We start from the raw sequence: 13,190 nt of genomic DNA, 5'->3' as shown, positions 1-13,190 counted from the left end.
TGATTCTAATACACAGGTGTGACATGCATTACAAAAAAAAATGTGCATATTGAGGGCAGCATAAAATGGAAAAATTTAATTTTGTGAGTGGAGGGAAGCACAATATCAAGAACCTATAAAGTTGAAAAATAATTTGTTTTGGAAAAGGACATTCCTATAGTTAAAGTAACAGGTGTCCCATACTTTCTGACATATAGCATGAAAACACTAATGAATCAACACATCTATTTATTTATACTTTGCATCCTCAAGTCAACTGTAAAATATTAAAATAATGATGCAGAAGACTGGAATCAGCAGGTAAAACCCACATTACTGTTCCATGAACACTTAAACTTTCATAACCAATCATTATATCTACAAACAGAATAGCACATGAACCTCCAGATATAACAGGGTATATCAAAATTCATAACAGTGTATACTCTTAATGAGATACTTTACAAAGCTCTTACTTCTACTGAAAAGTAAGTGCTTAGATATTTACTTGTTTAACATGCCATACAATAAGTTTCATATCTAAATATATTAAAAGCTTACATTCACTCTCTCTGACATAAGAATGAAAATAATACCAAAAAACACTAGACCTTCATATTTGTGACAATACCAACATCAATCATTGCATTCACAAAAAATAAAGATAATACAATTTAAGCAAACATTATAGAAAAAAATTAACTATGAACCAAGTTAGAAGAGGAAGCAAAAGTATTTAATATTTGAAAATAAAAAAAAACATCCTGACAAGTTGAGTGATGCTCCTAAGCATAGCTTAAAGCATTTATCCCAAGTGAAAAAATTAAATAACTGAAAGCCTTTTTAACATGCTGATGAAATGTCTTCATGGGTAACCTGATATTCATTACAGCCTGCTTTGACAATTATTTACGTTAGACAAAGGATAAATACAGAGTGATTATTATACTTTATTCCACAAAGGTATACTGAAATATGTTACATACATTAAAAAAAGATCCATTTTCTAGTTCAACATCTGATTCTTACTTAATACATATAGAACCTTTATAGTTGTAACTGTGGAATGCATAAGCCTATTGATTTGTGGCCTTAAACTGTCAATTAGAAGGCTTTCCTTCATGAACTCACTTTCTTATCACTAACACTTCTCTCCATAACAAATGGTTATTCTCAATAGCTACCACACTTGAAAAGCTTTTAAGCAGGATTACAGTAAATTAATCTATGAGACCTTGGGCATAGTGAAATACATCAATTAAAAGAGTTTGATTTTCTCTAATTATTCTTGAAATGGTTAAGAGCTATGAACTAAAAGTTTCAACTTTAAAAAGTCAGATCCTCTGTGCCACAGCTGAAAGTCTTAACTGTTAAGTCCTATTCATTTAGCACATAATGTGCACTTCATTTATTATTGGTCATCAGAGTTCCATATTTGTTATGCATGTTTCTAACTACCTGGAAGTAGATGTCAATAACAAAGGTATTTTACCTTTAAACCTAAATGTGGAATAAGCTACTTACAAAACTTTATATAGCAGATTTTTCCCTTTTATTATATCCATGCCAGAATATGTCAATATTATTGACAAATGTTGCTTTAGAACATTCAGATTTAACTGTTCAGAACTACTGACTGCATGGTATTACATACAATGTTATTTGGAAAGTAATTTCTGATGTTTTTAAACAAATCACGATATTCATTTATGCTAATCATTCTAAAAGCATGGGTTAAATCATACCCAACCTTATTTTAAATCTGGAATAAAACTTTTACAATTAAAATTTAAACAGTAAATGGTGTTTTTTTTAAATAATACATTCCACACTCAAATTGTTAATGTTTTTGTTCTTCAAAATGTTTATATGATACTATTATATTGATCTTCAAAATATTTCAAAAACTTATCAACATATTAAGGATTAATTAAAATGACAAACATACCATCATAGTAATCACAATGCTACAAAGGATTGAAACTTAAAGAAAAGTCTTTCAACCATTGTATTTTCATAACATTAAAGGACTAAGCTGGCAAATGATGGTGATAGCCATGAGGGTAGGGTTGATATTTTTTTACTCTAATAATTTGATGTTAAAACATATAATTTTGTTTAATAAGGAATGAAATTCCTTGGCAATTAATAGAAATAATTTCTGAAAAAAAAAAAACATATTTGGGATTAAGGAAACTAAAGTTTTAGATCAACTGTTATCAAATAACAAGTTTAAGGGGAAAACAAGTTTTGACACATTTATATTGTTCCATAACAGTGGATCTAAACTTTATATTAGATTACCTTCCATTGCACTTTGTATTTACCAACTACATTTAAGAAACTTTGTTGCACTTTTATTATTCTGATACCAAAGCTCCACTGTTACAGATGCAGCATCTCTTATAAAAGCACATTAAACTCAAGATTCCATATCAAAACTACTACAATAAATACTTTTACCAATCTTTAAATTTTAATTTTGTCATTAAAATAAAAACTGTATCAACAGGATGTTAATTATGTCCAACTGTTCTAGACATTTTACCAAAAAATATGGCTTATTCATGAATATAGGTATCCACGATAAACACTAAACAGCCTTTATGAAAATCATATAAAATATCTGGATGCCAATCAATGGCCTAGTATTAAATGTTTTCATAGCAAGCTATTTTTGTTATCAGTTTTGATAAACAATTCTATAACTCGGTTTCTCCAGAATCTAAATTGCGTTTTGTTCTATCATTCAAAATACTCTCCATTTTAATGCTACAATACACTTTATTAAATATAATCATATTTTTCTTTGTTAGGTTTCATTATGTCATACAATTTTTACTAACATTCTTTATCTTTCTCTATTCTTAATTATAAATATTTGTAGAATTATAGTGAAAATTATCATTGATAAACAAGAATAAGGTAGTAACACTTATCTGACTCCTAATATTACCAAACAATGCAAAATGTAACATTAGATATCACCAAGTTGACAAAGTATAAATCTAATCAAATTAGCACCATCACCAGCCAATTTGTTCCTTTGCTATTATGAAAAACCAGGAGCTGAAAGATTGTCCTTTGAGTTTCAGGCCTATGTATTATTGGAGGTAAAGTATGTTGGTGATTATTTTGTCATGTTTAGTAATCCAGAACTTACTGATCAGTCTTTGATATGAAATATCTAAAAACTCAGCTTAATCTTTAAACCTAAAAACAGAGTGTAATGTTTCTCTCAGGTTCAAATAAAAAATATCTTAAAGGTCATCTAATGTAGTGGTTGAATTTAAATGTCCTATATAAACTTCTATGTACATTAAATATATTTCTAGGTAGAAAGAAAAACATACAAAAGAACATGTAAAGTGAGGAATAATAACTATACATCAGTTGCTACACATTCAGTGAATGCAACATACAGTAACAATACATTAAAGTTCATTAATGATTCTTACGAAATGAAGTCTATGCACAAGGTATTCTTACCAATACATTAAGGTTACAGCTTAAAGAAACAAGTTCTGCAGTTAATATGTTGTTACAACAATTAAGGAAAAATAATCTGTATTTTACTGTGTCTTTTTTAATAATTTAATAAAAATAGTTATACTGAATAAAACTTCTGTTTTTATTAATGCGACATTATCTGTGTGTGACAAAAAGAATTATACACTAGGAGTGGCAAAAAACATACTGATGGCTACATATAACTATTAGAATAATTTACAGCACTGTACAGATTAATGTTCACAAAGACAGTGAAATGGTTATGAATAAAACAAACATGTACAACATCTTGTTTGTGATTAAGAATTAACATTTTTTACACATCAGTTACATTTAGTAGTCTTTTATACGTATGGTGTTTTCAAATGTCTTTTTATATTTATTTTTAGTATTTATTGAATATTATTAAATTATAAAAACAATATACATATGCAGCAAAAATAATAAACTCCATACATACCCAATCTTTGAACTCCATATGAACTTAGTTCGGCAAGGTAAGTAGCAACATCAGGATTCTCCCTAAATTCCTCTATATAAAAAAAACATCATCATAACATCAAGTTAATATTTTCATCTTGTTAAAAAATGTCAGAAGAAAGCAAACAATTTATTATGTAAAGTTAAACCACATGTATGAAACTGACATTTTTCAAATCTAATATCCCCAGTTTTCAGATTCAGTATAAAAGTCAGCTTTAACTAGGATCATATTTTAGCTAAGTGACAAAAGAATGAATACACTAAAAATTCTGCAAAGTAAATGTAAAAAAGGTGAAATGTCATACACACATGTATAGTGAGTAGAAATATTATCATTTTTTTATACTTTTAGAAAATTCATATTTTTGTAGAAACTGTTATAAACTAAATGTGTGAAATAATTTCTACAAAACAAGAAAATAGATTTAGAAAAACTTATTTAGTGGCAAAATACATTTTGCTTTTTGTACAGGCCTTTGTGATTCATTTTTGTTCATATATATATAAAAATGAAATAATCAAAATATACTGAATCTAATTTAAAATAATTAACTAACTGTTCTGTTTATACTGTTCTTCAAAATAAAAATTTTGTGAACAGACCAAACACAACTAATTTGTTCCAATGTCTTCAAAGTTAGTTTTACAGAAGTTCAGAGGGAGCCCACTGTTTAATACTATTGATATCATTAGCTTATACTATATCAAACACAAGATACATAATGTTCAGAAGGATACATGCTACAGTATTAAGGATGATTTGTGGAACTTGCCAACTAATTAATCACCATGCTAATTACACTGCACAACAATTTTTGTGAAAAGTTTCTTGCTGATTGTGACAAGTACTTGGTGGGTATGCACAAATATAGTTTTGGTTTTGCTTCATCATGTAAGAACTCTGAGAAATAGACAGTTAACTGTTTACCGGCAATAACGTATTTAATTGCATTTATGTTTCTAATATGCTATTAAGTTCAACATAATTAAAAGTGTTTTGCTCCTGATTTTCGTTTGTGTTCAATGTCCGGTGCATCACATTGCAGTGTCCAACAGTAGTCAGCAAGCATTGACAGATCCCAGTTGCCCTGATATCGTTTCTCCATTGTAGCAATGTCTTGGTGAAACCTTTCGCTGTGTTCGCCACTGACAGCACAAAGATTTCCGGGTAAGAAGTCCGAGTGTGAGTGGAGGAAGTGAATCTTGAGTAACATGTTGCACTTCATTGTTTCGTATGCTTTGAGGAGTTTATCTATCAGCTAAATGTAATGTGGGGCTCTGTAATTGCCAAGAAAATTGTCAACAACGTCTTTGAAGGCTTTCCAGGCAATCTTTTCCGGCCCAACTAACAGATCTTCGAACTGCTTGTCACTCATAACATATCTGATCTGAGGACCAACAAAAATGCTCTCTTTGATCTTGGCCTCAGTGATTCTTGAGAACATTTGTTGCAAGTAACGAAAACCTTTGTCTTCTTTGTTCATTGCTTTCATGGAATTCTTCATAAGTCCCAATTTTATGTGAAGAGGAGGCAAAAAAATCTTTGCCGGGTTGACAAGCGGTTCATGCGCCACATTTTTCTGTCCTGGAACTAATTTTTATGGAGTGGCCAGCTCTGTCTGGAATAATGTGACTCTTTGGCATGACTGTCCCATTCACAGATGAAACAACAGTACTTTGTATAGCCAAGCTGCAGTCCCAGTAACAGAGCAACGACTTTCAGATCTCCACAGATATTCCAGTTGTACTTGCTGTACTGGATGTGCTCCAGCAACATTTCCATGTTCTTGTAGGTTTCTTTCATGTGTGATGCATAGCCAACAGGTATTGAAGGATGAATGTTGTCATTGTGTAACAGAACAGATTTGAGGCTTAACACTGATGAACCAATAAAGAGACGCCACTCTTGCAGATCATGGTCACAACCAAAAGTAACAATCCTTCGATGTCAACACAGAAACAGACTGTCAACTTCTGCAATTAATTTGGTTATATCATCTTAGCAGCTTCGAGAAACAGAAATTTTTGTACCTGGTGACAGCAAACACCATTCCTGCAGTCTTGAAACAAGCAATTCGGCTTTTGCTTTTAACAGACCCAAATCTCTGACCAGATCGTTTAATTCTGACTGTGTTATGAGATGTGGATCACCTGAGGAGCACGGTTTAAAATCCAGATTAATGTCACTGCTGGTTCCCTGCATTGCAGTTTCTTCATCTGGTTCGTCTAAGGTCTGTTCCTCTGGTGGTTTCGGAATTGGAAGACTGTGATCATGTGGTACGGGTCTCATTGCTGAAGGCAGATTAGGGTATTTAAAATTGACTTGTTGTTTTTGGTAGAGAAACAAGACACATTAGTCAAACAGAAGTAACAGTCCGTCACATGGTCTTTTTGTTCTCGCCATTTTTATAAAATTACAAGTAATAATTCTGAAGTTTACTTAAACTAGATGTACCAATATACTAAGAAAGAAAAAAAAAGAAACTGCTGAAGGTAAAATTCCTATTTTATATGTTTCAACTACAATAAAGGTACAAACAACAACATGCACATATGAGGTATATTTAAATCACACATATCATGGATAACAACAGATCTGGAATATGACAATTAGTTAAATGGTTTTTTTACTACTTACTAAGACAAGCTACACAAATACTAAAGAAACAAAATCTACAAGGTAGAATTTGTAATGAGCTGTCTTCTGTCTCCAAACTCTAAATACAAATACATACAGAAGGATCACATACGAAAAAAAACAACAAAATAAGTGAAACTGATCATTTCTCAATCAGATTTTTTGTTCTACTCCATAAGATCAGGAAAAATAAGATTTGTTTACTGAAGTTCAATAAAAATAATTTGAAGGAAGCAGACGATTTTGAAATGGACTATACAATTAAATGGAGATACTGATCAGTTGTGGAAAATTAAAAAAAAAAGTTTAAATATTCAAGATGGATATGTACCTAATAGACAACAAAAGGCTGGCTGTAAATCAAGAATGCTCACTGACAGTATACAGTATAAAATTAAAGTATTACATTTCTAAAAAATTTGTGAGACAGCAAATTCCAATTTTACTTCATTTAGGTTTTGTTTATCATTCATTTATTATTCCTTCTAATTCAATTATAAACTGTTAGTTATATTAAAGCAATAAATTACCTTCTAGCAAAAGCATATTGAATTTGAGTATATTTGTATTATAAAACTCACACAATCTTCATCTTGCCATGATGTACAAATATTAAAGTTGTAAAAATTTACATAAAATAGTCAGCCATATTAAATGTAACCTGGTGTATAACCCATTAAATAAAAACCTGTTTTGAGATTAGATGAGTTAGTTCAAGATCTATACTTTTGTTGATAAATGAGATGATTACATCAATTCTAAGACTGTTAAGAAAAAAAACTGGGAAGTTCAGGAAATCACAAGATTATTAGAGCACCTGATAGCATCAGTGGACCATCTTTCATGTTTAATGATATCACTGGTAGGATATGATACAAATATAAATTATGGAAAAGGTAGGAGATTTTTGTGGCAATGGCATATGATTCAGATAAAGAAATAGTGAGCTAACCATTAGGTATGACTATTCTTAAAATGTATTTCTACCAAAAGTATTCATTTACATTTCAGAAAATGTTGATTATATTGAACTTCTCATATTTTCTTGCATGATACATATAAAAATCACTTTTCACATTTCCCCAAAAGTTCACCCTGTTCTCAATATATCATTTCAGTAATAAATGTTTAAGACAATGATTAAATGGAAAGTTAGTATAGTCATAAGTAATTTTCTCTCTAAGTATGTTTGTATGTTTTCTTATAGCAAAGCCACCTGGGGTTATCTGCTGAGCCCACCGAGGGGAATCAAACCCCTGATTTTAGTGTTGTAAATCTGAAGACATACTGCTGTACTTGTGGGGGGCTTCTCTATAAGAATAGTATAATAACATGTGATAGTTCAAGAGTAACATAGGAGTATGTAAGTGAAAACTAACAGACAAAAGCCCAACAAGTTAGTAAAACGTTAGAATAATAAAACTAATTATGGTCTTGTATAACTGACATCACAATAGGTAAGTTCACATTCTGATACAGAATTACATCTTGTACAATATTTATTCAGATCAAGACATTTGTATGAGTGAAGTTATGTTTTTGGAAATAAAAATGACCAAAAGAAATTTCCAAATGTTTATCTATTATTCTTCAACGATTACTATGGCCAAATTGTATCTGTTTACAGTTCGACTCACGATGTCCTGAGTACGACTGGATAGTTGTTCTATCTAGTGCTTTGAGTTTGAAAATTTAAATGAAAACGAGCCTTGTATTTGTGATTACCTTTAATTTACCTCGAAACAATACATGTGGTTGAGATAAACTTTTAGTTTTCAATTGTCACTGACACGACAGTGACAGAGCAGCAGGATGAGCATACCAAGTATTTAGCAAAACTATAGCAAGTCAAATAAATATGAAGCAAATAACACAAGTAATGACCAGATGCAATATAAAAATTATATCAAGGTGGTCAAAAATGTTAGCCATTATTCCAAATCAAGAAAGCATATATGTATACAAGAACTTGAACTTTGAAATATTAAAAAAAGTTCAGGACAAGTTAAACTTAAATGAGTTTACAAGGGTCAAATAGTGAAATACAAAAAAATTACAGTTTGGGCTTCATGCTAACCTTTGTAAAGTAATATTAATTACAAATTAATGAAACAATAAAGAACCATACCTTGACTTGAGTTCGGAAAAATGGCCCTCAGGAAATCCTCATCAGCAGCATATCCATTATCACCATGTTTAAACTCTTCTATTCTTGAATTTGTAGTTTCGATCGCCGCCATATTGTTTACGATGAGGAGGTCATCCTTATTGACAGTTTTAATCGTACAGTGTAGAAATGGATCTGGCTTGTATATGATACGTGGTATAGAAATTTGTCATTACAAACTCTAGATTTCTTTCCCTTCAACACATTAAAATATGATTATGAGAGTTTATTTATTGTTTTCAACAAGGTAACTAATTCTTTTAAGTATTTCATTGCACTAACTACGGTTATAAGTTTTAAATTCAGTATCAAAATATTACTAACTGATTTTTAAGAGAATATTTAACATGTTGAATATAAAATACAGACATATATCGTTGTCCCACCGGAAGTTGACTGGGCATGGCCAAGCGTGTTAAGGCGTGCGACTCGTAATCTGAGAGTCGCAGGTTCGCACCCCCGTCGCGCCAAACATGCTCGCCCTTTCAGCTGTGGGGGCGTTATAATGTCACGATCAATCCCACTATTCATTGGTAAAAGAGTAGCCCAAGAGTTGGCGGTGGGTGGTGATAACTAGCTGCCTTCCTTCTAGTCTTATACTGCTAAATCAAGAACAGCTAGCGCAGATAGCTCTCATGTAGCTTTGCGCGAAATTCAAAAACAAACAAACAAACCCACCGGAAGATCTATCGTATTAGCACAGCGTGCTTTTGAACACAAATAAGTGGATATTAACTTCTTTTGAGATTACAGTACACGGTATTGTGTATTTTCAGTATTTCACAGATGCTTGAAGAGTGCGATCAGTGTTTTCAATACAGAATACAACTCAGATCAACGACATAGAATTCGCACTGGCATAAACCTGCATAAATAGGACTATACACGCATTATGCTGGTTTGGACCTTTGACTTACAAAGAAAGATTCATTGGAATATTAGTCAATCATGTTCATATATCATTAAGAAATAACGAATTGTTTCATTCTGAGTTGAATAAGATTAAGAATGCCTTTGTAAAAATATTTTATCTTTAATAACTTTGTTTGATAAAGCTATTAACAACAGCTTGAAACTAATAAATGTCTGTAATGCAGCGACTTCTACTGTGCCAAAGAAGAAAATGGCACAAAGTATGGACAAACAGTGTATAATGCAAAAGGCCCGGCATGGCCAAGCGTATTAAGGCGTGCGACTCGTAATCTGAGGGTCGCGGGTTCGCATCCCCTTCGCGCCAAACATGCCCGCCCTTTCAGCCGTGGGGGCGTTATAATGTGACGGTCAATCCCACCATTCGTTGGTACAAGAGTTGCCCAAGAGTTGGCGGTGGGTGGTGATGACTAGCTGCCTTCCCTCTGGTCTTACACTGTTAAATTAGGGACGATTAGCGCAGATGGCCCTCGAGTAGCTTTGAGCGAAATTCAAAACAAACCAAACCAAACCATATTGAAAAGCATAACCATTTTACTAAAATAACTAGCGGTGTACATAACAGAGAAAATGTTCTACCCCAGTAAATTAAATTCTAGGTCCAAAAGACTTAAACATATGACCTGACTAAACAATAAAGAATTTAACAAATTTATTAGTGACTAAGTTGGCGAACGAGAAATCATAATCTGTTCACCAATTTAATAAAAAGTACAAAATATACTTGGCTATGAAAATAGGTTCACGCTTCTAAGATAATATTTGGTGATTCTAAAAACTCAATTTTTTCAGGTAAAAATGCTTTAAGCAGATTTGTTTTAATTATAAAAAATTACTGAGAGTATAAACTTTTTTTGTTTAGAATTAAGCACAAAGCTACACAATTGGCTATTGGTGCTCTGCCCACCACGAGTATCGAAACCAGGTTTTTAGTGTGTAAGTCCGCAGACATACCACTGTGCCACTGGGGGACGAGTATAAATTTCTTTCATCGAAAACAAAATAATAGTGATTCTGAACAAACACCAACTTTTGACAAGAGAAAATGCAAACGAGACTGAGACTATATTACTTTTACATTTTAAGAAAATCAAGTAAAATAGTTTGGAGTAGCTAATAGGTTGTAATAATTTATTTTCTTTTTGTGTATATTGTACGAATTATTTTTTTTTCATTTTCTGTGGCGCGACTTGTGTTCAAGTGTTCTGTTCTAGCCTATAATTCTGAGTTGTAAAAATGATATCTTATTGTTCGTGGGCAGCTCTTCATTAGATTCAGTAAAATAATAAAAAAAAGCACTAACAGTTCTTTCAACCATTGGTTTCTTATTATGTTATTTGTTTGTTTTGAGTTTTCGCGCAAAGCTACACGAGAGCTATCTGCGCTAGTGGTCCCTAATTTAGTAGTGTGAGACTAGAGGGAAGGAACCTATCCATCACCACCCACCGCCAACTCTTGGGCTACTGTTTTACCAACGAATAGTGGGACTGACTGGCACATTGTAACGTCCCCACGGCTGAAAGGGCGAGCATGTTTTCTATGACGGGGATTCAGGCTCGCAACCCTCAGATTACGATTCGAGTGCTCTAACCACCTGGTCATAACGAGCCGTCTTATTATCTTATTGAAATGCATTATAACATTTATATGAGTATCTTATGATATACGAATGTTTTAAAAGTTGAGTAACAAATAGAAATATCAATAGAGTGAATAAAATATATACAGTTACGACAGAAAGTGTTCGTACCCCTGCGTCCCGAGTGGGTTTTTGCTCATAACTTAAAAAGTATACGATTAGGCTAATAGAAGTACAATATATTATAAATATTATACTAACACACATCTACATAAACTTTTATGTAAATTAAACGACAAATAAACTGTTTATAAACAAATAACCAAACATAAAAGGAGCAGAAAGTGTTCGTACAGTTCAGAACGTGTGAAAAAAACTGATATTCCCGTGAAACTTTTGTTTAGTTTGGTGAATAAACTACATTATACCATTTCAGAACTAGACACTGGGTTCATAATTATTGGAATTTAGCCAGCAAAAAATGTACTTCCGGCAATTTAGCGCCGTCTTCGTCATTATCTGTTTGGCCATCATAACTGTCCAGTGATTTAAAAAACCGAATTATTTTAAAATACAAGTCTCGTGTGTCTCTTTCCGGTTATGCTACACACTTAATGTGCCGAAATCTACTGTTCAAAGCATAATTGTCAAGTTTAAGCTTACAGGATCAACTGCTAACCTCCCTCGTTCTGGACGCCCCACCAAAATTCCAGAGAGAACCAAGAGGAAGGTTCTCAGAGAAGTCAGTAGGAACTCTCGTTTAACACGTAATGATATACAGAAATTGGTAAAGGAAACTGGGGTTGAAGTAAGAAGGGGGAACGAAATCTTCCAAAGAACAACGTCCCTATAGTTAAACACGGTGATCATGCTATGGGGTTCCTTCAGCTCTTCTGGTGTAGGCAGCCTTCACCACGCCAACGGAATCATGAAAAAAGAAATGTATTTTGATATATTAGGCACTTATATCAAGAATGATGCTCGGAACTTGCGGATTGAGCGTCGTTGGATCTTCCAGCACGACAATGACCCTAAGCACACATCGAAATATGTGCAATTTTGGTTGCAGAGGAACCACGTTAGCGTTCTGGAGTGGCCATCGCAGTCACCCGATCTCAACCCAATTGAAAACGTTTGGCATGAGTTGAAGACAAAGGTTCATCAGCGTCATCCGAAAAACTTGCAAGAGTTGGAGGCCTTCTGCAAAGAAGAATGGAAGAAAATACCAGTCGTGTACTGTCAAACGATCATGGAGGTCTACGAGGAGAGATTGCGTCAAGTAATTCACCTGAAAGGCTACACAACTGACCATTAAAGTAGACGCACGAACACTTTCTGCCCCTCCTACGTTTGGTTATTTATTTATAAACAGTTTATTTGTCGTTCAATTTACATAAAACTTTATGTAGATATGTATTAGTATAATATTTATAATATACTGTACTTTCATTATCCTTGTCGTGATAATTTTTAAGTTATAATGAAAAAACTACTCACGACGCAGGGGTACGAACACTTTCTGTCGTAACTGTACCATCCATATTCATAAAATAAAAAGAACTAACATGTAAATAAGAGCTAACCATACAAAATTAACGATTTTAAACGCGCTGTTGAATAATAAACAAGTTAGGGGAGTAGCTACTTCATAATGAACACAATATTTCATGTATACTTGCACATATATATAATTTAAGGTTAACAAGAGGCATGTTGATTTAGGCTGTTCGATCGACTTTACTAAAATCTAATGTCAAAAAACAACAATAACGTGACTTAAAGCCAACTCTTATCATTCAAACATTCATCAAGCTTTCTTAAATTCTTTTAAACTAACTGCATCTACCACATCTGAAGATAACCTATTTCAATTATCAACCAGCCTGCTGGAAAATTAAAGCCAT

General features: G+C 32.7%; 1 protein-coding gene across 1 annotated transcript in view; it reads right to left on the bottom strand.

Moving 5' to 3' along the window:
* The window catches only part of Cog8 (conserved oligomeric Golgi complex subunit 8), a 44,647-nt gene extending 35,399 nt beyond the window's left edge, over positions 1-9,248 (bottom strand). The window contains exons 1-2 of the mRNA XM_076469205.1: positions 8,739-9,248; positions 3,950-4,021 (exon numbers count right to left, since the gene is read on the bottom strand). Coding sequence (XP_076325320.1) covers positions 3,950-4,021; positions 8,739-8,850 — 184 coding nt within the window. The 5' untranslated portion in view covers positions 8,851-9,248. The remainder of the gene's footprint in view (positions 1-3,949; positions 4,022-8,738) is intronic.
* Between the last annotated feature and the right edge of the window lie 3,942 nt (positions 9,249-13,190).

Source organism: Tachypleus tridentatus, chromosome 12 (assembly GCF_004210375.1).
Source record: "Tachypleus tridentatus isolate NWPU-2018 chromosome 12, ASM421037v1, whole genome shotgun sequence".
In the NCBI taxonomy this organism is placed as follows: Eukaryota; Metazoa; Arthropoda; class Merostomata; order Xiphosura; family Limulidae; genus Tachypleus; species Tachypleus tridentatus.
The sequence above is the reverse complement of the archived record's forward strand: the minus strand, read 5'-3'. Positions and strand labels throughout refer to the sequence as shown.